The 25,018-nt window shown below is 39.9% G+C and overlaps 1 protein-coding gene across 9 annotated transcripts in view; it reads left to right on the top strand.

Annotated features, from left to right (window-relative positions):
- The window catches only part of CTNND2 (catenin delta 2), a 662,387-nt gene that overhangs the window by 387,719 nt on the left and 249,650 nt on the right, over positions 1–25,018 (top strand). For all 9 annotated transcript variants that reach the window (XM_089516458.1, XM_089516456.1, XM_089516452.1 and 6 more), the window contains one exon: positions 14,464–14,658. In XM_089516458.1, the coding sequence (XP_089372584.1) occupies positions 14,464–14,658 (195 nt within the window). The remainder of the gene's footprint in view (positions 1–14,463; positions 14,659–25,018) is intronic.

The raw sequence follows: 25,018 nt of genomic DNA, 5'->3' as shown, positions 1-25,018 counted from the left end.
AGATATGTTTGTTAGATGAAAGTTGTGTGTTTGTGTGTGTATTCCTTCAAGTCGCCTGTTGACTTATGGCCACCACATGAATTGTATAGGATGTTCTTAGGCAAGGAATACTCTGTGGTTTTGCCAATTAGATGGAAGTTACTGAGCTTTATTTATTTATTACTATTTATTTGCTCAAATATAGTTTGCTTTTTAAAAATATAGAGTGCTATTTTAAAAAGGAAGAATTTACCATTCCAGCACTGGAGCCCTGTATAGAATTTGTTCTCTGCATTCATCTATCTCTGCCTCGTCTCATGTTTTAGGTCCTAGTCACATTTTTGTCCTATCTTCACATCCCTATCTGTCCCTTTATTCATTCTTTCATGATGAAATTTTATAAGCAGCCAAATGCTTCCAAACACAATGAGGACACTTGCTGAACATGAAAAAAGCAGTAGCAGAAAACATAAATGCATTGACAGTTCTGTGAAAGTTTTTTCTTGATTTGTTCCATTTGTTGTTGCAAACTTAAAAGGCATTAAAAGTTGTTTGGAATTCTGAGGAGCTGTGAAAACTCAGAAGAGAATCTTTGAAGCCAAGGGGCTAAAAAACAGTACTCTTTGTTCTTTAAGCATCAAGCAGCAGAATTGTGATTTAGGGAGGGAACCAGTTGGGAAGAAATAATAAAGAGATACCTGCATCACTCAAAATCTAAAATAGACACTCTTCACTTTGCATGGTCACACTATCTGGGTGGTTTTGGGGGGTATTTTTGCCAAAGGGGAAAAAAATTCCAAAAAAACATTAGGGCAGTGTTTCACAAATGTGTATTTGAGTGTATCTATCACCCTTCTTATCTAAATTTGAATTTGCCTTCTGGGACCCCACACCACTTTCCTATCCTATTGGTAAACATGTGCACAATGATGTGCATTTTTTCTGCCCCCGCAGACAAATGTGGCAACTGTTATGAAGAGGTAAAAAATGTAATTTTGTTTAGAAGAGACTTTCCCCCTCATTCCCACTTTTCTTTTAAACCACACAACCAATTTTTTCACCTGTTGTTTCAAGCACTGGTCAAAGGCTCGGTACATACCTGTTTTTTTGCCCAGGCTGGTGGTGGCCTTTTTTCCTCCGGAGGGAAGCCACAGCCACCAAACCATGCAGCTTCCTTCTGCAGGAAAAAGAACCCGCAAAAAGCGGGTTCTTTTTCCACTGTGCCAGTTATGTCAGAATGCGCCAATGGCACACTCATGACATAACTGGCATAACGCGATGTGTGGACGGTATGTGTCCGTTACATTATAATGGTGGCGCCCGTGTACACGGGGTGCCGCCATTATCACGCCACCAGTACTGCTAGGGTTAGGGACCATGGGGTTGCTGCGCAGTCCCTAGCTACGCCACCACCACGCTACAAAAGGGCTGTCTGTCCCGGGCCATAGAGATAATAGCAGAACAGCTCCTTCCAGCTGCTCTTGTAAGGTTTTTGCTTTGGCTCTCTAAGGGACACAGCTACCAGGTTTGACTCATCCCCAGCTGCTCCTTGCCTGCTGGCAGCAGTAAATCACTTTGAGTTCTAGCATATCCTCAATCCTCTTGAGATGCTTCATGACACACATCCTCCCTGGGGCGTAATTCCTCAGTGACCAACCAGTGACAAAATATTTGCATAAATATTAATATGGTTTTCCAGAAGTTTAAACTGCAGCTCCAACAGTTCCTTACCATTGGCTATACTGGGTAGGGCTCGAGGGAATTGTAGGCAAAAATGTCTCCTCTGTACATGAGTTAGTTAAAGGGACAGTGATCCTAGAGCAGTTGCAACCAGATGGTGAGGTTATCATTTGAAATGACTCCCAACAAGTAAATACTGGTTCATGCTTCTCTTACACAGATCACTGTCTCCCTTCATAGATGCAGCTGATGCTTGGAAGTAATGAGACTGCAAAAGGGCAACATGTGAAATTTGCCTTCCCAATTTTCTGAAGACAGTCTTTGTAGTCATGGAGCTCCACAACTTCTTTACTCCCTTTTTATGTGGTCAGTAGATGTGGTAGAGTCCTATTGTAGCTATTGAAATCAAACCAAATTGATTCTTGCTGGAAAATCCAGCCTTGTTAGAGAGTATTTGAAGTAGGATAGGTAAACTTGCGAATTTCCAGATGTTGGACTGTAACTGACATCCTTGCTCCCTATCTCAGCCCCATTGCCTTGGAGCCAGGTCAGCTGATCCAGCCCCAGGGTGATGGGGCAGAGATAGGGAGCAAGTGGGGGACACTCTGCTTCCTCTCTCAGCCCCATTGCCTTGAAGCAGGCTCAGCTGATCCAGCCACAAGGTTACGGGGCCAAGTGGGAAGCAAGTGGGAAGCCATTGGCCATGGCGGAGGGGAGCGGGACATCAACCCGGCGGGAATGGAGATTGCCATGCCGGCCAGCCGGCATGGTGCAGATTACAGGCCCTGGTGACCCCCATACCCTGGCTTACTCCCCCCGGACTGAGGGAAGGCTCCCTCCCAGTCTCTGAGGCAAAGCTAGGCCCGGTGTGTGTGTGTGAAAGAAACATGTAAGAAGAGAGGGGGGAGGGGATGGAAAGGAGCACAGGAGAGGGAGGGAGGGAGGCAGCAACCTTGCAAATAATCAAAACTGTGAGTTCCAAAGCCTCCAGTTCAAAGGGGATGACTGTACTTGTATTTCTGTTTTCTTTGTCCTAACCATCCTGAATGTGACATGAAATTTGCACAGTGCCTAAAGAGAAACTGATCCATTCCATCTCCCCCAAAACACTGTTTTATAATTCTGACCATGCAGACTCCTGGCTTCACCATCAAGTGATTTTCTTCCACCTTTTTTGTGTAGCATATTGTCTGATGAACACATTTAGTGATCTTGGTCAGTTTATACTTACTACTTACTGCCTTCTAGGTTGATGTTAATAAAAGTAAACCGTGACCATAGATTTTGGAATTTGTCATATGAACCAAGTGTTGCTTATTTGGTTTATATTTTACTGTTGTATATTTTAAATATGCATTGCATCAGTTTCTCCTCTTCTTTTTATATTTCTGTACCAACACTGCATAACTTTGCCATTAAACTTTTATGGTTGTAAATGGTAGGTTTGATTGCCAATCCTTTTGTAGCTAAATTGCACCATCCTCCCACTACAGAGGAGTTATCAGAATGTTTGGTGAATCCCAACCATTGGCAAAAGTATAGTTTTGAAGATGAGAGAGGCTTATTCATGGAGAGCCGCCAAATGAAGATGTTTATTGCACAGGCAATACTGAGTGACCTGCTAGCTGTGCCTTTGAAAAAGAGTGTTTAATTTGGTATCATTTGCTTGACAATTGTAGAATTCATGCTAGCTTTTTAAAAAAAGTGTGGCCTAATTTTTACTGGATGATAGTGTGTCTGGAAAAGGCTAAAGCAGGCAGGTGTGGACTTACTGCATTCTTCTCACTGCAAAATAAGGTTCTGAAGACAGAAACCAAATGTATCAGGCAAGAAAAAAGGCTGGAAAACCAGATGTTAGGGAGAAGAACTCTATTCTGCAGACAGTTGCTAGGGCTTCATTCTTAATCATGTAAGCAGCCCCTGCCCCCATTTTCTGCAGCCTGGGGAAAACCAGTGCCACTTATTTCAGAGAGGAAACAGAAGTAGTTACATTTTTTTAAAAAACCAATAGTAATACATAGTAATTTTACAACTGAAAGTAAAATACAGTGGCCCTTTGTTATACACTGGGGTTGGTTCCAAATCCTTGTATAACAAAATCAATGGAGTCTCAAGTGCCATTCAATATGATATTGCAAAATGGTGTCCGTTATAAAAAATGGAAAATCAAGGTTTGATAATTGAAATTTATACTTTTTTGTAACATTTTCAAACCATGGATGCCTGAATCCATGTATAAAAAATCCGTGTATAAGAAGGGCTGACTGTAACACAGTTGGAGACAGAATTAACCAAGGCTTCTATCATGTGTTTCATTTAGATGACTGAAATCCCATTAACTTCAGGGTAATTTAAGCAGCTTTCATTGTTCATAGTTTTGTAGTTGTGCAACCTGATCCTAGTCTATGTTTATTTAAAGTAACTGCCACTGAGTTCACTTGCTTCAGATGATATATACCTAGGGTTACCACTTAAGTTTCCAGCACAATACTTGCTGCATCCATTTGACCAGCACAGCCTTACCACAGCAGTTACAGGTACAGGATGCCAATGCCAAAGAGTACTGTTTTACACTTAACACTCAAACTGTGTATGGGATTCAGAGGGGGATAATGCAAAATGAAAGTCTCTCACTAATTTGGCCAGGACACAGGCTCTTCAGTAATCCATGATTAGATGACAGGTCATTTGCAAAGACCCGGGGCACACAGGCAAGATGCAAACTTAGCTAGCAAGCAGTATAGTACATGCTCCTATCACTAGGCTTGCCACTTTTTCCAGCTAGCGATAATGTTTATTTCCATGCTGTGGAAAGTTTCATGTCCAGTTTTCTGCACTGCAAGTTTTGATTAAAAGCACTAGAGCAGAGCAGTCCATCTCTCCTTTCCCTCCAGGTCAGTCAGCAACCTGGCCCAAGCTTTTAAAAAGTGGATGGTGTGTTCATAAATCAGCTGCTCTCTAGGGCAAATCACTAGTTTTAAATGGCGTGTCAACTCCTCTGCTGCAAATCCTACTTTGACTGATAGGAATGTTTGATTAGAGGGCTGCAAAAGGTAGCATCTTTTAGGAAGCTGTTTGGTATGATCTTTCCAACAAGCAGCTTCTGGACCTTATAGAAACAATTCATCTTTCTCATCCGAAGGAAATGGAAAGTGTTGTGCGCAAACTCTGGCAACTTTAACAAGGACAGCTTTCTGTTTAGGCACAATCTTTGTTCTATTGAGTTCTGTGCTTTTGAAGAGGCTAGTCTCCACTATTGTTGGCTTTTGTTTTTTGTGTTTTGGCAGGTTATATTTCCACTGTATTTGGAGTACCATTTGTAGGTTTTATCTGAAATCCTGGAAGGGCTTAAAGCTTACAGGATTAAGAGAATAGTGTCTTAGTTTACAGTATGCTGGCAAATTAGCAATAATGGCAAGCTCAGCCTGTTAGCCCACACAATGTGCACTTGTGTGTAGTACCTGACACTTCATAAATTAGCTAACAGCATAATATCCCAGTGCTAAATTGCCAGGAGACGATCTAGGATAACATTTTATTTCTTCAGCGGTAGCATCTGACAGAGGTATGTGAATATAGCTTTCTATTAATAAAAGGTTGAAGGAGAGTGGCAAATAGTTTTAAGGGGAAAGCCAAACATATTAGGGTTCCATATTACCTCAGTGTAAGGCAGGGTTGAGGAAATGTGGCCCACCAGAGGTTGAAATCATGTCTTGTCAACATAGCCAACAGCAAGAGTTGTGGGAGATGAAATGTATCAATATATGGTGGCCCTCACTTTCTCTATGTTCTAAGAAATGTATGTACAGCTCCTGTTGTTGGATAGGAGCTATAATGGAAGGAAATCTCCTTACTTCTTGAAAAGTAAGATATGTTCAAGCCATGATATTCATTATTGCATGCTTAGAAGAAAAGGCAAGACAGTTTTATATCATATGTTGTGCATGGAGAATCACTATTTACAAGGACATCACAATGCCAATGGATGATTCACTGTCTGATCTGTGTCAGAGAGGCTAATTTTTAAAATCTGAAATATGTTTCAAGAACTTGCTAATAGAATGATTCTGTGTGTGTGTGTGTGAGTGAGTGTGCACTCATTTGAAATTGGTGTTTCTAAGAAAATACTCCAAGACCACATGATTAACATTTGAATAATACTAGTTGTGGGGTGGTTTAAGGCTAAGAGGTGAATACACTCAGGATATGTAATAATTTTTGCCATATGGCCCATCATGTCTTAGAGTTTAAATTAACCATCTGCCACATAAATGATGCTTACAATATGTCTTTTTATGTTCATTTTTAGTATGATGTGCATGTTTTTTATGCTCCTCGGTGTGTTAACACATTGTGAACATTATTCTCTCTTCTGCTTGAATAATGACATGAAATTATATCTGTGAAATCTAATTTCTTTCTTTCAGTTAGTCTCATAGGTGCTACAAGATCTCTAGATATCTGTGAAATATTTCTACATGAGAGGGGTAAACTGCATTGTCATCACCTTAACTGATAAGATTATGTTAATACAAGTATCTCATAGCTCCAGTCGTTTGGGGGGGCGGAGGGGGCTTTGTGCAAATTAATTGGTTTTGGCTACAATATGAAATTCCACACTTAATTTTCAAATTTTATGATAGAATATACACTTATTTCATCAGAGATGCTAGATCTCACTGTTCTTCTCTGTGAACTGAGGGGGCACCAGGAAAAAATTATAATTCCCACAAAGGACAGGGAGATCATGCATAATGTTGAGCAAGTTCTTTCAGGGACATTACCACTTTCCCTCCCTGATGGAATTTTATCCTGAATGCAGTTTGCAAACCACTTCCTTAAGCTGTTTCATCTGCATACTGTTCTCTGCCATTAAGCCACTCTCTGTGTATGGTCTTCATGTCTGGACTGCATTGATAGTTTGTGTCTAGTGGTGCACAAATTTTCAGTCAAAGAAGACTCAGAGCACAGAGCAGAAGGAGACATGGGAGCTGTGTTTGACAGTTCTCCATTACTTTTCAACTGTTTTTTCTTCAAGGGGCTGGGGGGGGGGCTTTTGCTCAGAGCAAGTGAGTAAGAGATTTGCTTGGGAAAGGTGCTAGCAATTGATAACTTTCTATACAGCTATAGCTCCAGTCTCTTCAGTTTGTTGACAGTGTTTGGTTAAAAAGCCAAGTCAACAGGGATCTTTTTGTGAGTTTCTAACTGGGGACTTTTGGAGGGAGAAGCCCAGACTTCGGTTTCACTGACTACTTTAAACTTCTTAATATGCACAATGAGGGAGCTGCTGCAGTCACCTGCAACAGTTGTGGGATGTTTATCTTCTTGCCTATGGACGTACGTCACTTCACCTGCACCAAGTGTAAGTTGGTAGCCCTGTTGGAAGAGAAAGTCCAGCAGCTGGAGGCCAGGTAGGGACACTTCAGCATATTAGGGAGCAAGAGGCTTTCCTGGACAGAATGGAACAGATGGTCCTGGATGGGGAACACACACAGGAAGTTTCTACAGAAGAGGTCATTTCACATACACAGGAGGTGGGCAGTTGGAGGAATATCACACACAGGAGTAGGGAAACCAGGGATTCTTCTGTGAGCTTGCAGCTCCAGGGTCGATTTGAAGCTCTCTCCCTTATCAGGGATGTCAAGGAAGAGCAGCAGGGACAGCTCTCAGGGACAGTGCAGAGGGCTCTGAGAGTACCACCACAGAGAACAGTTGTTGCTAAGCATTGGAGGATACATGTCTTGGTGGTGGGGACTCCTTGCTGAGGAAGAAAGAATTCAAGCAAATAGCTAGCACATGTAAGGGGAAAGTCAGAAAATCAAAAGCACAGAATTTGCTCAGGCTTTCAAGAGAGGTTAAGAACAATAAAAAGGGCTTTGGGGGGTATCTCCATAGCAAAAGGAAGAAAAAGGAAATGATAGGGCCACTGTGTGGTGAATGTGGCGAAATGCTAACAGGGGGCAGAGAAAAGGCAGAATCACTTAACACCTTCTTTGCCTCAGTCTTCTCAGAAAGGGAAAAGGGTGCTCAATCTGAGGAAAACGGAGGAGAGGACATAATAGTAGAAATGCAGCACAGAATAAGTAAAGAGGAAGTACAGGACTACCTGGTTAATCTAAATGAATTTAAGTCTCCCAGACCAGATGAACTACATACAAGGGTATTAAAAGAATTAGCAAATGTAACATCAAAGCCATTGGCAACAATTTTTGAGAACTCCTGGAGAACAGGAACAGTCCCAGCAGACTGGAGGAGGGCAAACATTGGCCCCATTTTCAAAAAGTGAAAAAAGAGGATCTCAATAATTACTGCCCAGTTAGTCTGACATCAATATCAGGAAAGATACTGGAGCAGATCATTAAACAGAGTCGGTGAACATTTAGAAAGCAATGCCATTATCACAAAAAGTCAACATGGGTTTCTGAGAAACAAGTCATGCCAGACTAATCTAATCTCTTTATATAATTACCAGCTTGGTAGACAAAGGGAATGCTGTAGATATAGCATATCTTGATTTCAGTAAGGCCTTTGACAAGGTCCTCCATGATATTCTTGCAGACAAGCTTATAAAATGTGGACTAGTCAATGTGACTGTTAGGTGGATTTGTAATTGGTTGACCAGCCAAACCCAAAGGGTGATCACCAATGGCTCCTCATCATCCTGGAGAGAAGTAACCAGTGGGGTGCCACAGGGTTCTGTCTTGGGTCCAGTGCTATTCAACATCTTTATCAATGACTTGGATGAAGGCATGTGTATCAAATTTGCAGATGACACCAAATTAGGAGGAGTAGCTAATACCCCAGAGGACAGGATCAAAATTCAAGAAGACCTTAATAGATTAGAAAGCTGAGCCAAAGCTAACAAAATAAATTTCAAGGGAGAAATGTAAGGTACTACAGTTAGAGTTGAAAAATGAAATACATAGAGATAGAATGGGGGACACCTGGTTTCACGAGACTATGCATGAAAAGGATCTAGGAGTACTAGTAGACCACAAGTTCAACATGAGTCAACAGTGCTATGCGGCAACTAAAAAAGATCAATGCGATTTTAGGCTGCATCAATAGAAGTATAGTGTCTAGATCAAGGGAAGTAATCGTGCCACTGTATTCTGCTTTGGTCAGGCCTTACCTGGAATATTGTGTCCAGTTCTGGGCACCACAATTCAAAAAGGATGTTGCCAAATTGGAGTGTGTCCAGAGGAGGGCGACCAATATGATGAAGGGTCTGCAAACCATGCCTTATAAGGAAAGACTTAGGGAACTAGGTATGTTTAGCCTGGGGAAGAGACAGTTAAGGGGTGATATGATTGTCCTGTTTAATTATTTGAAGGGGTGTCTCATTGAGGATGGAGCAAGCTTGTTTTTTGCTGCTCCAGAGACTAGAACACAGAACAATGGATGCAAGGTACAGGAAAAGTTAGGAGGAATGTCTTGACAATAAGAGCTGTTTGAGTCTCCCCCCTTGAAGGTCTTTAAACAGAGGCTGGATGGCCATCTGTCAGGGATGCTTTTATTTGTGATTTCCTGCATGGTAGGGGGTTGGACTGGATGGCCCTTGTGGTCTCTTGCAACACTGTGATTCTATGAAATTAGTGAGATTGATTGTTTTCATGCTAGGAAGCTGCAAATGATGTATTTGGTGGTTCCTTCTTAACTTTGAAGTTTACCACTTTGGTAAATTTAATCACAGGTTGTGACAGCACTAAACTTCGCTGCAGTCCACAGAAAAATATTTACAGGACCTAAAAGTAAATATTTTTATTTTATGGTGAAGGGTGTTATATGTTGATATCTGAAGAAGGATAGGTAATGAGAATACTGTATATACTCATGTATAAGTCTAGAAATTTGGGTCAAAAAATTGACCCCAAAAACCTGAGTCGACTTATCCACAGGTCAGTGTAAGTACTGTACTTTAACTCTTATTTAAAAGAAGGAACCATCTCCTGATGAAAAGCAAAATTATAATATGTGAAGCACTGACCCACCCTCCTCTACTCTCTCATCCACCCAGTCTGAAGAACAAGCACATAGTTATATCTGCTGGAATTTTATAAGTTCTTTGACATTATTTTGCTTTGCTTCATGCTTTAGATCCTTTGTTATATGCCCCTAAATTTTACCCTCAACTTATCCACGAGTCATAGCAAAATCCATAATTTTGGCCCCAAAACTTGCCCTTGTCTTATACATGAGGTCGACTTATAGTCAAGTATATACGGTACTAATCACATACATAAAAGCCATTGAAGGGGTAGATTAGAGTGCTTTTACTTCTCTTAACCCCCCCCCCCTCAACACATTTAAAATTAAAAGTAGTAAGAGAAATGAACATGTTCATCTCTTTTTTCAGAGATATATTTTCAAAGAGCAATTCAAACAATACATGTGCTGGACACAAATGTAATGTAAATATACAAAAGAAACATAATCATTATTGAGGAAATTAGGATTGTGGTTGTTGAGAATGTAGCATATATACAGTAGTAACTACCTGCTCAGGAATACCCAGTTTGAAGAAATACGTTTCTGAAGTTTTCTTGAATATGAGAGATATAAGCCAAAGCATCAGGAAGAATGCCCCATGGCCAATGGACCACTCCATATTCTTCAGTCTGTTTTAATCATCGGCCACATGAGCAGAACTCCTGAGACTAATCCAGAGATCATTCTCTGGCTTACTCTGCTCTACTAAATCTTCCTATCCTACCTGCTAAGGCTTCTAGTGAATCCCTGCCCCAGAGAGGAGGAAGGCTGGTTCCTTTCAGAGCTGTCCTGAAATGTCAGTTCACAATATTATGCTTGCCTCTCACCTGTCCTTTTGAATGAATGAATGAATGAATGAATGAATGAATGAATGAAACTTTATTTATATACCGCCGTTCCTTCGATCACGGCTGCTTACAACATGAGAAAAACAATTGTTTTGCCCAACTGAGCAACCACTTCTAGGTATTCCTGTTGGATAGACAGTGATTCCACTGATCTGGACAGCATTGTGATGGAGATTTCCAGTGTATATGTGAGTGGTGTATGTGAATAAGTGGTACATGTAGGTATTCATGGATCTTTGGGTTTCTGTGTGTGAGAGAGAAAGAGAGAGAGGACATGCCTTGGAAGTAGGGTTCTGCACAACAGTAGTGAGGGTCATGTAAACCTGCCCACTGTGGCCCAAGAATGGTTACTCAGAACTCTTGAGAAATGGTTTCTCAGCCCATACTAATTATACAAATAAGAATGTACAGGTGGATTTGGAATACCACACTAAAACATGATTCATGGTATGATTTGATTTATAGGCAGCATCTGTGGTTGTTTTGTTTCTCCTGTTCAAAAGAAGTTTAATGTACCTTGAAAATCAGAATAGTAATGAACATGATCAAGACTGAAAGATAATACAGTACTCCTTTCTTATAAGGAGTTCACGCACAGAAACTTTCTCAGGAATTCTAGTATAGTGGAGCTGAGAGTTCCCATTTTCATTCATAATTTCTCTCTTGCTGAGATTCTGTGGAGTTGAGTGATAGTTTTAAATTTGCCTCAACATAGCACGGTAGTTGTGTTTAAAGATATGTGAGTGTTGTGGGTATCGTGTAGTGATTTGATGCACATTTTTACTCTCGCAAAACAAACTATTGGCATGGTTTTATTTCAACCTATCAGCAGCAATTTTACGCAAAATAAGAGGAAACCATTGGCTGCCTCAAGTAGCAAGAGAAGTAGCACTGCTGTCTTACAAATATCCAATCTATCCATCTATCCATCATTTCATTTATATCCAGACTGGGAGCTGAGGAAGCTTACAAAATGCAGAAAATTAACCCCCCCCCACCCCCCCAAAGGTTACTTAAAATATAACATAAGACAAAACATTTTTTAAAAATGAGATTAAAAGTGTTAAACTAATAACAAAATTAAATCAAATTTAAATGTTAGTTTAGAACAAAGATGAAAAGCAGTACAGTACCATGAAAGTCCCTTCTCTTGTTAGCAAGCAGATTCCAAAAGCTTGCTGGAATAGAAAGGTCTTCACCTGCTGCTGAAAGACAGCAAAGAAGGAGCCATTCTAACCTTCCTAGGGAGGGAGTTCAATATTCTGAGAGCAGCCACAGAGACAGACCTCTCCTGTATTCCCACCAAATGTGCCTGTGGATGTGGTGACATGAAAAAAAGTGTGTCCCCTGAAGATCAAGCTCATTCATATGAGGAGATATGATCCTTCAGATAGGCTTGACCTCAGCCATATAGGTCAGAACCACTACTTTGAATTGTGCCTGGAAACAGATTACTGAGGCATCTATTTATAGGAGCCACCACCATCATCATGAATAGAAAGTTGCATGGTCTGAGGTTAGAAACTAATTTGCTGATAATGAGTAGAGCTTGGATTCTAAACATGAATTTGGGCTGAATATGTGAAGTCTTCCATTGACTCTGACTGCTGTAACAGTGCAGAATTAATGAAATTTGACACCACTTTAACTGTCATGGCTCCATCCTATGGATTCCTGGTATTTGTAGTTTTTTGGCACCAGAGCTCATCCGAGAAGGCTAAATATGTCACAAAACTACAAATCCCAGAATTCCGTAGCATCAAGCCATGACAGTTAAAATGGTGTCAATATAGATGCAGCCTGAAGTATAATGTGACAGTGATCTTCTGCACTCTTGACAGGTTTTGGCTTTGTATGTGTTTAAAAAATGCTGTTACAAAATGTTGTAGTAGATTGGGGCTATAGCTAAAGGGCACAGCAGCTTCTTCAGCAGCTTTTCCTGGCTCTTCTATGACTCTCTTTACTAGGCCCCCTGAACCATGTAGTGGATGATATATTTTCGGACATAGTACAACTAACAAAATGCAAGCCTTCCTGTAATTTTAAAGGTTCTTTGTGTGTATGTCTTTAACTTGTCCCTTCCTGACTCCAGAAATGCCTATAAGACAGGTCAGTCATGTCAAACAGGCTTGTTTCATACCAATTCATCTTGCTTTGGAGAGTTGCATCCTTATGTGGTATGTTGTTTCTCTGACAAGGAATCTATCTTACCTTATTTCCCTTATGTCTAGTATCCTGTTAAGTCTGTAGAGTTACTAAGCAGCATTTCATGGCATGTCCCTGGAGAAAAAGGACAATGAGTCACAATAAATTTGCAGCTTGGGTGTACCATTTGAGTGGAGAAGTCAGAACATGATGTACCTACTGAAGGATATACTGAATTCCACTGTGAAGAAATGTTAGTCATTAGCCAGAGATACTATCAGCAGGACATTTATCCATTTGGACCGTGTGGGTGTGTGAAGTGGTATGGTGTCACTGAAGACACAGCTGCTATACCAGGTTTCTCCCTCTTTGTACTTTAAATAAAAAATTAAAATATCTATACTTCAGAAGTTGGGGAGTTGCTGTGGGCAGTGAACATACATTGCTCCGGTGCAGTACCATAATGCAGATGAAGGAGAAATAGACCCAACATTGCTCTTGCATGATTTTATGTAAGCTGCCTTGGAGATCCTCCTGTATTAAAACAGAAGATCAAGAAAGAATAAGAAGGGGCAATGGATATTTTCATATTTCTCCTCCTACTTTAGCTCCCTGTATCCTTTAAAAAGCTGTAGGCACTATTGTAGTAGGCTCTAGGTGAAATTTATAGAAACTGCCTCTTCTCTTCTCCCTCCCATGGGTGCTTGTGCTGGATCTCCTGCTTAAATACAATTAGTAGTCCTACCTACAGTAGACCCACTGAATTAGTAGGATTTACAGAAGTGTTGACTTACCATTCAGCACTTAATTCAAGGAAGGCTCCACTAGTTGAGATTAGCAATTGGATTATTACTAGTCTACTTCAGTCCCCTCTGCAAACAGATTTGGTATAGCTCAGTATTTTTATGTTTGTGTGTGTTATCTCCTAAAGATAGGTTTAATATATTCACCCCTGGGAGATTTAGGTTTTAGGAAATCCTAGCAATCTGGTGTCTACACAGCCTGTGACAATACAGCTGACAGATCGCACAAATCCTTTCATGCTTGAAGGGAGGATGCACGAGGTCAGCTGAGATGATAAGGCTAGAGAATAATTGGTGGTAGTAACTTGATGTCTGCCTTAGATAGGAAATGTGGACATAATTTCTGGTATTCATTTTGAATATTTACTATCTCTTCTGGAAGCAGACTTCTTTGGGATAAGGCAAATATACTTGGGAGGGTTTTTTAATTAAAAAAAAATAAACTGGCATGACTGAAAAATCTTCCGCTCATTTAGAAAATCAGTTTGTCTGGCAACAACAGACAGTTGCGTGACATAGATAGCACAACCAACTTGAGCTGCTGCTGCCTTCTTTTGTGTTTCCTACGTATATATTAATTAATTAATTGCTGGTTGCTTTAAGTTGTTCAGCTTTTGTTGCCAAGTGCTTTCTTTTCCTTGCAAGAACAGCAGTGTATTGGCATGCAGTCTTTCCGTTCTTTGGTATGTCATCTTTGGTGGGCTTTCCCATCAGATTTTGTATAGAGATGATGATTAAGACTTCCCTCTCTAAGTATGATGGTATATGAATTGATGATTGGAGATTTTAAGGAACTAATAGGGATGTATAATTCAGTATTAGTATTTTATTGACTGTTCAGTTGCATTGTATTATTTTAATGATGTAACCCTGCTTCGATCCTTGGAAGAGGCAGGGCATATAAATTATTATTATTATTATTATTATTATTATTATTATTATTATTATTATTGAGCCCTGTTTTCTTGAAGCACATTTTTCTTTTCCCCCTAAAGTTCTTCTATTGATCTGTTTTACAGCTGGATCCCGGGCTTCTTACACCAGCCAACATAGCCACTTGGGCTCTGATTTAAGGGCGTTGCAGTCTCCAGAGCACCACATAGATCCTATTTACGAAGACAGAGTATATCAGAAACCCCCTATGAGGAGTCTCAGCCAGAGTCAGGGGGACCCTCTTCAACCAGCACATACAGGCACATATCGCACTAGCACAGGTAGGTGGAAATAACCTGCAATTTTGTTCCTCCCTGCCTGGATAGTTGTGTTGTCTTAAGTGACAAATATGTATATTGTGATGATCTGTCAGAAAAAAGGTTGGCTATTGCTGCAAAATCTGACAAAGTTAAATATATTTTTCCTTTCTTCTTATTTTTATTTTCTCTCACTGTTCTTCCTTAATTCGACTAAACAAATGATATGCTGACTCTCCAAAATATATATCTGATGTTTTGCTTTGTTTGCTAAGTACAACTGTTTATTGTAAGGAAGATTTTCTCATGTGATTAATTGAGTATTTACAACCAGATCATTTAATGATTTGGTGAAGGGGGAATTAATCAAACATGGAACATATGTTCCTTTTCCACTTCATATGTGTATGCATGTGCTCATCCATTCATTCTTTCTATCACTCCATGTAGCAATGTAAGTGGCTATTATTTCAGTCAATCTCTCAATATCATTGATACATCTATAATGTAACAATGCATGATCATATATTACATATGTTGGTGTACTAGTCTCAGTTGTGGAGTTTCATCTCAGCACTTCATTTGGAAATAGCTCTTTATTTGGAAACCTATGAACAGCAACCAAATCAGTAACAGCAATTATACATGAAGGAGTGTACACCCAGCATGTTCAAAACCAAAATAGCTTCCAAACAGATACACACGAAACTAATATTAGACTTTATTGTGGCATTAGTCATATTTATGAGATGTTTTCTTTGCAGTGTTGGTCTTATACAGAGGAGGAAAATCTAAAATCAAGAGACTATTCGCATTGCTAGGAGCGTGGTTTGCCTTTTTTTTTAGCCTTTTTCTATGTTCATTTTTTTTTAACCTTTACACTATTCATTTCATTTTTAAAATTTTGGTAATTACATTTGTATTCTCTATGTATCTAGAATAGTTAGAGCCATCTCACTTTAAAGGTTCTAGCAGTTTCATCTAATTTATAAATAACTTCACTGCTTCATATTGAACAACAATATCAAGAAAGAAGCAGTAGTAATAGATGCAGTAGTAATGACTATCAGTGGAGCATTTTAAAAAGAGGAATAGAGCCTAGAAAGGAGCCATTCTTATATCCACTATGATTTTATAGCAATAATTAGACTTTAAAACAAATGAAGTGTTAGCAGAAGTAAAGCTGATCCTATGTTTTGTATAGATAGAATAAATGAACAAAATATGTTTTTCATATGTAGATTTCTTGTTTGTTATATGATGGAATATGCAAGAACCATGTAAACAGATGCCTACGAGAAAAAGAGGACACTGTTGGCATACATTAGGCAAGATTGCATTAATTTTGTAGTTTAAGATTAATGTAGGTTTTGGAGGGGAGGGAGTACTAAGTAGTTTTTGGTGGTATTAAAGGGTGTTTCTCAATTATGTCATCAAAATCCAATATGTACAGTTTACTAGCCGAATCTTGTGTTGTACATGCTATAAACAACATGTTTTAACAAAGTGCTTGCTATAAACAACAAATTAAGCTGGAAGCCTATCTTTAATTATAACATTCTGTAGAATATGACAAGGGAGAGTAGAACATGGCAAGCCAACTACTGCTACATGTTTAACTTGTTTGTTTTTAGTAAAATAATCCCAGCCAGCGCTAATGACCCGAACTAGACACATACAGTATGCAAATATGGAATATTTAGAATCACCCTCAGTAAATACAAAAAGTAAATAAAGGATGTACAGACATATACACTTTGGTGCAAGATACTTCATGGGACAGTTCTATATTCTGTATAGAATTTATACTATGTTAATGCATTCTCAAAAATCACTGATCACTTATATTGAACCTGGGCCTGTGGTCCTAAATTTATACCAGCCCCTTAACAAGTAGCAGGAAATAGATTCTGGCATGGCTGGATAACTGTTTCTTCCTGCCTTCCATGTCTCTGAACCTGCTTGTCCTATTGTGTGTGTGTGGTTCCCCCCCCCCCTTCCTTGTACTTTGTTTTCTTGCCTCTCAGTCTCTACAGTCCCTTGTTTCCCCAAGTCACTTATCATTTTTCTCACTCTTGTTCTATCTGCTTGATCCCCATCCTTTTGCCTTCTTTTTTCTGTTCTCAATTTTGCTTGATGGACAGTTTGACAGTACGCACAGATTTGTGTGCTTTTATGATAGGCCTAATAAAGTTTTTCCAAAATACAGATTTTTTTTGTTTGTTTTTCTTATGGCCAACACAGTGGCATCTGTGTTTGTTTTGAGAGGGTAATCTCATGAACCAGCCCCAGAGAGGACATCAAAAACAGTTGGCCTCGTAACTTGGAAGTGGATTTGATTTTGGCAATCTGAACCTACATTCTCATAAACTACATAAGAGCTTGCCATGGATCACTGTGGCTTCTTTTGGATGTAACAATAAACTACTGTATATTCTCGTGTATAAGTTGACCTCATGTATAAGTTGAGGGCAGTTTTGGGGGCCAAAATCAAGGATTTTGATATGACCCATGGATAAGTTGAGGGTCAAGCACACTGGGGCCTGTTACAGAAGATCTAAAGGGAGAAACAAAGCAACACTTCCCTCCCTACATCTCCCTCTCTGGACCTCTCCCAAGGATCACAGTCTCGGCATGGGAAACCATTTTTAATATTTTGGTAATTAATTCTGTATTTTCTATGTATCTAAAATAGTTAGAGCCATCTCACTTTAAAGGTGCTAGCAGTTTCATCTGATTTATAAATGACTTCACTGCTTCATATTGAACAGGAGTATCAATAAAAAGCAGTAGGAAACAAACCTAGACTCACTCTCTCTCTCTCTCTTTCTCTCTCTCTCTCTCTTTCCCTTCACCACCAACATTTCCTGGGCTCATGGCTTTCAAAATGGGGTACAGACATTTCTCTCTCTCTCTCTCTCTTTCCCTCTCTCTCTTTCCCTTCACCACCAACATTTCCTGGGCTCATGGCTTTCAAAATGGGGTACAGACATTTCTCTCTCTCTCTCTCTCTCTCTCTCTCCCCCCCCCCCCCTTTATCACCAGCATTTCAAAGGCTCATGGCTTGCAAAACAGGGTACGAGCCTTGCCATATTCTCTCTCTTTCTCTTCCTTGCCTCACCAGCTGTTTGTTAGCTCTGGCTGCGAGGGAAGGCTGAGGGATAACAAACACAGAGAGAAGAGAGCACATGCAGGGACTCAGACGGGAAGCTGTTTAAAGATCCCTTGCTACAAAGGAAGGGTGGACACTTCTTTTCAGAACTAATGAGCAGTATTAACTTATTGTCCCATATATAAGTCGACCCATGATTTTGGAGTCCATTTTGGGGCATAAATTCCTTGACTTATAGTTGAGTATATACAGTATGTACTACATCTGCACATGCCAAATGTTGCCTGTATGTTTAGACAGAAGAATGGCAAATAAACAATTTGGGGCCAACAAGAGTGGGCTCTGCTGATGTGCATATTCCTCACATGTTCTTCCTAATGCAGGAAGGCAGTGCATCAAGGCCTGCAGTATGAGGTCTCCCCACAGTAGAGGAGGGCTTTTATCCATTTTTAGATTCTGGAATCTGATCAGATTAGTGGAAACATACAGTAGAGTTAATGAATTACACAGACCTGCAAAATTGAGAGTCATGAAAACGTTTTTAAAATGTAATCTGGTTTTATAGGAACTTGATGTTCTAAATGCAAAAATGGCCTCGGATTTCCTTCATCATACACAGTTCTTTCACAACTTGCATTGAAGTTTTTATGCTGTAATATGTGACTGAATGAAATAATCTTGCAAAGAATTATCCCACAAAGAGTAAAATGGGTTAAAGTCTTCTAATAGACTTTCAAAACAATTTAATTTGCTGATATGAAACACAAAAATCCATTCAAAGGCACCAAAAGAAGTAACATTGGAACCTCAGTGTCCCCATTTAATTTAAGGTCCCCATTTAATTCCATTCTTGAAGAGCTGTGGGAGAAACCCAGATTGGATACAGGCTGCCTACTCCCCAGGCATGGGGCAGTACAATAAGATCCATTGGTGATGGTTACAACCCATGTCTATCTTGGCACAGATTTGGCGTATGATAATCTACAAAGCTAAGTCACAACTGAATTGATAAAAATATTGAATTTGTGAAAGAATTGTGTGTAGTACAACACTGTGTTGGGATTTTGTTTTGTTTTTCAAATTTAACACCCAAAAACATTAAAAATAACTACGATACTGAAAAAGGTTTTTTCATTGCAGTCCTGTGTTAGCTTTATTATGGTCATATAACCTATTAATTACTATGACCTGTTCAGTCTGAAACATGTAACAAATAAAATTTCAAGAAGAAAAACAAGAATCTACTACAATTTATCCAGACTGACTAGTACAATCAATCAGTTGAGCTCTTCTACACATAGTAATTAAAAAGAAATTAGCCATCTGCTCTGTTATGTATGGGGCCTTATCGGATAAATGGTACATAAGCAGCCTGTTGTTTTGGGTGCCCTGGTAAGCTAATCAAAAGACGATAAATGATATATTTCAAATCTGGACAAAAGTCACAGTAGAAGAGGACATGTATGTACAGTGACACAACCTGTTTTTAAAACAAGATTCTAAGAAATTTGCCCTGGCTTACTGGGGTATGTATCAAATTTCATTTTTCAATAGTAAATGTTTTCAGGCTTGTGTGTTAAGGGAAGTCAAATAAGGGGCAAAACAGACCACCCAAATGGGTGGCATCATGCCTCCCCTGAAAAAGCTGGGTGGGCGCCATGTCAACCACATGCAGCGGCCCCACTCCGGCTTTTTTCCAGCTCAAAAAAGAGTGGCAAAATTTTGCGCCATGGCTTTGCCTTGCTCCCGTGGCATGTGGCATATAAATGCTGCACCACTGAAGCTCTGCAAAGCTGCCCGTCATGCAGTTGGGCGAGCAGCATGACGCCAGCTTGGGGATGGCATCAGAGTGTGCGGCATCTAAACGTTGCGCTCAGACACCATTCCCCAAGCCAGTACAAAAGGGGTGCCTGCTTCGCCCCTAAGTTGGCCAGGAGCCAGTTGTATTACTCAAGACATTTAGTTTTTCTTTTAATATTATGTTTTCTTTGGATGAATACTTGTAAGCGTGTGTTACTGGGACTTTGAATAAATGCCAGTTAGGTTAATTTTGTAGAGAAATATATAGGGCTGAATATCTTTGAAGAAAAGAGAAGATATAGTCAAGTTTTTAAAGTGTGAACCTGAACTATATTTGCCACAGACTCTGCAGTTTCTAAATACATGGGTGAAAATCTAAACAGCTGTACTTTCTATAGAATAGTGTTGGTCACTTCCACACCATGCAATAATTGAACCAATGCCTTACATTTAAATATCTTAATAGCTTGAAGAGTATTACAACCAACTTGACAAAATAAAACCATACAACTGTATACCTGCTACAGTTTGCTAATTCAAATACTGTTTTAAATTCCATATTAAAGCTAAACCCAAAAGATTTTACATATGTTACCAGTTGTAATATATATCTCCTTAATATCAATAAAGATCACTTCTGGCTTTAAATGGGGATACAATCTTGGCCTAAACAGTTGTGGGGGCCCAAAAATGGCCAAAATGACCAATCACACTCAATATAATTTTCTGGAGGAAAGATTGGAAATATGGAGGTATAGGGTCTTGGATACCAAAACTGGCATTAGCCTTCTGAAGTCCAAGAGGCAGGGGCAGCCTACTAACCATAGACATTCTATACCCCTGCATTAGAGCAATCAGGATTAAGAGTCTTCGTAAAAAAAATTTGTCTACAACAAGCTGAAACATTTACAAAAAATTGGGGGAGAAACAAAATTTTTAAAGTATAATCCACCTACGGTAGATAAGTAATAGGACATCATCATTGCCTGTGAAGTCTACAGAACACACAGAAACACCTCATATTTCATAGTTTTTGGTGGGTTTTTCAGGCTATGTGAAGAAACTCTGCTTGAACATGGCCACATAGCCCGAAAAACCCACAAAAAACTATGGATGCCAGCCAAGAAAGCCTTCAACTTCACCTCATATTTCAGTTGGAGTCACTTTCAACTATTTTGACAACAGTTTCTTTTCTATCGGAAATACAATCTCTATTTTACACATGGAATTCTGGGTCTGAGACACATTTTTTGAGAAAATCAAATCAAATACTGTAAATCAAATAAAATAAATATTGTAAATTAGAGTAATAAATAGGTTATCAGTGAAAACTAAGCCAAACCTGAAAATAAGTAAAATATAGTTTTTCAAAGAAGTCATAACCTCCAAATCTGCTGGTGAGTTTGAAAGGAGTGGATCGGTGAGGGGTCCCATCTGCCCTTTAGGTACACTGTGATGAAAGGAATTCCGGGAGCAAGTTGAACCCAGGCTTTGGTCTGCTGGATCACAAACACCTTCAGTCCCCTGAGAGGCCCTTGAATTCAGTGATGCCTGATGGCTTCCATATCAGTGGGTTGGCGAATCCAGGCTGTGTGTTATCATAAACTGTCCAAGGTGCTGAACCCTATCCTCCAAATAGGGTTCCTTTAAGTTCAGTCTGAAAGCCAAGGTTCAGTCACTACTTCTCCGAAGCCAGCAGCCATCACTGCTTGGATAGCTGTCCTCAACTATATCAGCTGGGAGGTGTTACAGCTGACTGCTTTGTGCTAAGAAATGTAGAAGAGACTTTGAAGATGATAAAGGACCATGGGAAGAAAAAGAAGGGGGAAAGTTCCCAAGCTAGGAGGGCTTTATAACTGACAAACTGTAGCATCTCAGGCCCTGGCCCATCCCGCAGAGTTGCTCTGTTAATGCTATCCTGGGAGACATGTATATCTTAACTAAAGTATTAGAGTGACATTTGTAACATCTTAACTAAAATATTAGAGTGACATTTGTAGTCTTATGTTTGCTTTTTCCTTGATCCAGTTTTGTCTCTCTTGCCATTTTGTGTATCTATACAAGTTTAAAATGCCTGATCTTATGCATATTTAAATATGCTGATACAATTTTAATGAGGAATTCTGTTTTTGAAATGTCACTCCGTAAACTTATCACTATCAACCTCTTTGGAGCTTTTGCAATTTGCACATCAAGTATGCCCAGTTTACAAGTGAAACATTGTACTTTGAATTCATCATTAATACAAGATCTCATTGCCACACATTTTCTTCTGTTGGGGACTACAATTATTAATGTACAGCACACATTTTCATATTTTGTGCGTAAATGTTCACTTGTCTCATTCTTAGATGTGAGAATGAGAAATCTTATTAATTTTTACAACTGTGAAATGATGAGACATTTTAGTTCTCACATTTGCAAGAACATTATTTTGTGCAAATTAGCCAGTTGTGCAAAACTGTGATGCTTATTTTGTGGACTGTTAACAATCAAAAGCGTTCAAATGGTCTTTTACCGCCTTTTCATAAATCAAACACTCCTTCTGTACTTGCCTTTTCTGCTGCATTATTTCTATGCTTTGTTTCACTAAAGGAAAAGACAGACTGACATTTTTTTTGCATAAATTACAGAAACCCCGATTATTATTTTTAAAAAGGGTTCCTTGTCCTGTTCTCACATTGAAGGTGAGAACTCTCACAGAGACTGGCCATTTCCCAGCAGGCTGTCTCAATGTGTTGTGACTGCCTGTCCCATTGAAATAAGAAATTTAACACATTCTTCATCTCTTTATTTCTAATATCCCCGTGTTGTCTTTTAGGTGTTCATAATGGGGAAGGATGTTAACAGTGTTGCTTAAAGTGTACCAGAGCGCAGGGTGGGGGAAGTGACTAGAAATCCAGTGAAAGCAAGATTATGAGTTCATGTAGTTTATCTACAGTACTAAAAATAAATATATGTAGAAGAAGGTGTACTTTTACAATACAACATAAGGGCAGGTTTTGTGCTTCATTGAAAAACCTTATAATGGCATTATCATGTGTGAATCTAAAGTTGTTGCATTTTACACATAATGCTTGTTTTTTAAACAATATGCCCTGTCTCACAAAAGATGATCTTGTCACATGGCTATCACTCACTGAAACAGCATAACAAAAGCACTCCCACCTGCTGGTTTACAGGTGTTAATTGGTGTGACATAACCATATGTGCTCTAGGTCATAAATGTTGCTGTGTATGTATTTTTTTTCTCTCTCACACACACACAAAAAGAAAGAACAAACGAAAAAGAGAACCCATGAGGACACATTTGCACAAAATTTTTATGTAAGTCCTGGTTGTCTATTGACTCAGCTCTCCATGTATCAACTGTTGAAAGACATTTGGAATGCCTCTCCTTATGGCCATTTTCTTTAAACTAGGTATGGATTGAGGAACCCTCTAAACAGCAGATCCTTTACATAGAGGGCTTCAAATAGAACACAGCTGGGCAACTTCCAGTTTGAAATTCAGGTTTTGAGTAGGGCTGGGTTTTTGTGACTTAAGGGCTGTATGTTTTCAGGGTTTGGGGATGAACTGCCATTTATACAGTGATAGTTTGTAATTTTTCATCTGTATTTCAGCCACATTTTTGCTGATCTGGGGGCTTTGGGGAGCTTGAGGAAGATGGGAGTACATTTGCTATAAGCTGACTCCTGCCCACTCACCCAGGGCTCAAAACAGTGCCAGGGTTACATAGGCATCAGTCTAGAAATTTACTTCAGTTTTTAGGACCGACTAAGGACCCAAAGAGACAGGCCCAAATAAAGCTGCTTCTGGTCACTTTGGAGGTATGCTGTTTAAATTATGCATGCGTCCTAAGAGGCCAAAGCCACGCCAAAACCATGCTCCAGTCCTAAGGACTGGAGCGCAGCTTTGGTGTATAGCTTCTGGCATTTTAAGATGTGTGTGTCATTTATACAGCATACCTCCAAAGTGACCCAAAGCAGCTTTATTTTGGCCTGTCTGTTCAGGCCCTAACATCCTACAGACAGTGAGACATTCAACTTTTCTGTTTCCAAACAGCCCTCCTGCCTTTCCGGTCAACACACTTCTAAAGGTTAAAGGAATTTCAAAGCAGTTTATGATAGAGGAGGGGAACTATTCACATGGTCAATGGGAGGAGAACCAAGTATTGTGTTAACATTTAAGATTATAAAAAGTATAAAGAGTCTCAACTCTAACCATCCACAGAACTTTTGAAATAAATGGTAATAGCTTTACTAGATGTGGGATTCACACATGGCTTTTAAGAGTCCTACTGTTTCACACCTGAGATTCTTTTGTGTATATAGCTGTTCCCCACTAAAGTTTGGGGTATCCCTTATCCAGAATTCCAGAATCCAAAATAGTCCAAAATCCAAAATTGTCCACATCGGTGGCTGAGATAGTGACACATTTGCTTTCTGATGGTTCAGTGCACACAAACTTTGTTTCATGCACAACAGTATTTAAAAATATTATGTATAAAATTACTTCCAAGCTATGTATATGAGGTGTATGTCAAACATATATGAATATCATTTTATCTTAATTTTTGTATTTATTTCATTTTTTTATGCTGCCTTTCTCCCCAAAAAGGGACCCAAGGCAGTTCATGTTTAGACTTGAGTCCCATCTCCATGACATCTTATTATGTAGAGTATGTGCAAATATTCCAAACTCCGAAAAAAATCCAAAATCCCAAACTCTTCTTAGCCCAAGCTTTCCTGATAAGGAAGATTCATCCTGAAAGGCATAACTGTAGAGTGGTGCCTTATGAATTGTATTATTATTTTCACCCCTTTTGCTTTATCATGAATTGAAATATACTATAGCAGCACTCTGTGAGACAGCAGATTGTCCTGGTAAATAACACTGATATTGTCCTTGAGATACTCTTCATAAGCTGTGCATCTAGCATCACTATCTAGTCACTAACACAGACACCTAAGTGTTATAAATTTAACATAGGCCCGTTACAAACGGGCACTTTAGTACGCGCTCCGCGCTTGCTAGGGTTAAAAAGGGGCATCCTTTCCGGATGCCCCCAACCCTAGGATGCGCGGAGCTCGCACAAAATGGCAGCCGCCGTTCCACACAGCCGCCGCCATGAGGACGGCACGACCACGCCGCCTCTATACGGGGTGGCGCAGAAGTGACGTCCTCGCTCCGTGACAGGGCATCCAGTGCACCCTTAGCACGGAGCAGGAAGGAGCTCCGTTTCAGAGCTCCTTCTTGGTTTGGTCCGCTGGGCGCAGCCTTCACACGGCTGCGCCCAGCGGACCAAAGGAGAAAGGGGCCAAGCGGCCCCTTTCTCCTCCTCCCTGCCGCCGCGGGGTATCCTTGGGGCTTGAAGCCCCAGGGACAACCCTTTTCAGGCTGCGGGGAAGCGGCGTTTTGCCACTTCCCCGCAGCCTGAAAAGCGGCGAATCGGGGCCTCAGCAGCTGCCG

The sequence above is a fragment of the Sceloporus occidentalis genome, unplaced genomic scaffold (assembly GCF_023333645.1).
Source record: "Sceloporus occidentalis isolate IW3139 unplaced genomic scaffold, rSceOcc1.0.p SCAF_3, whole genome shotgun sequence".
Lineage (NCBI taxonomy): Eukaryota > Metazoa > Chordata > Lepidosauria > Squamata > Phrynosomatidae > Sceloporus > Sceloporus occidentalis.
This window is presented reverse-complemented; position numbering and strand designations above follow the sequence as displayed.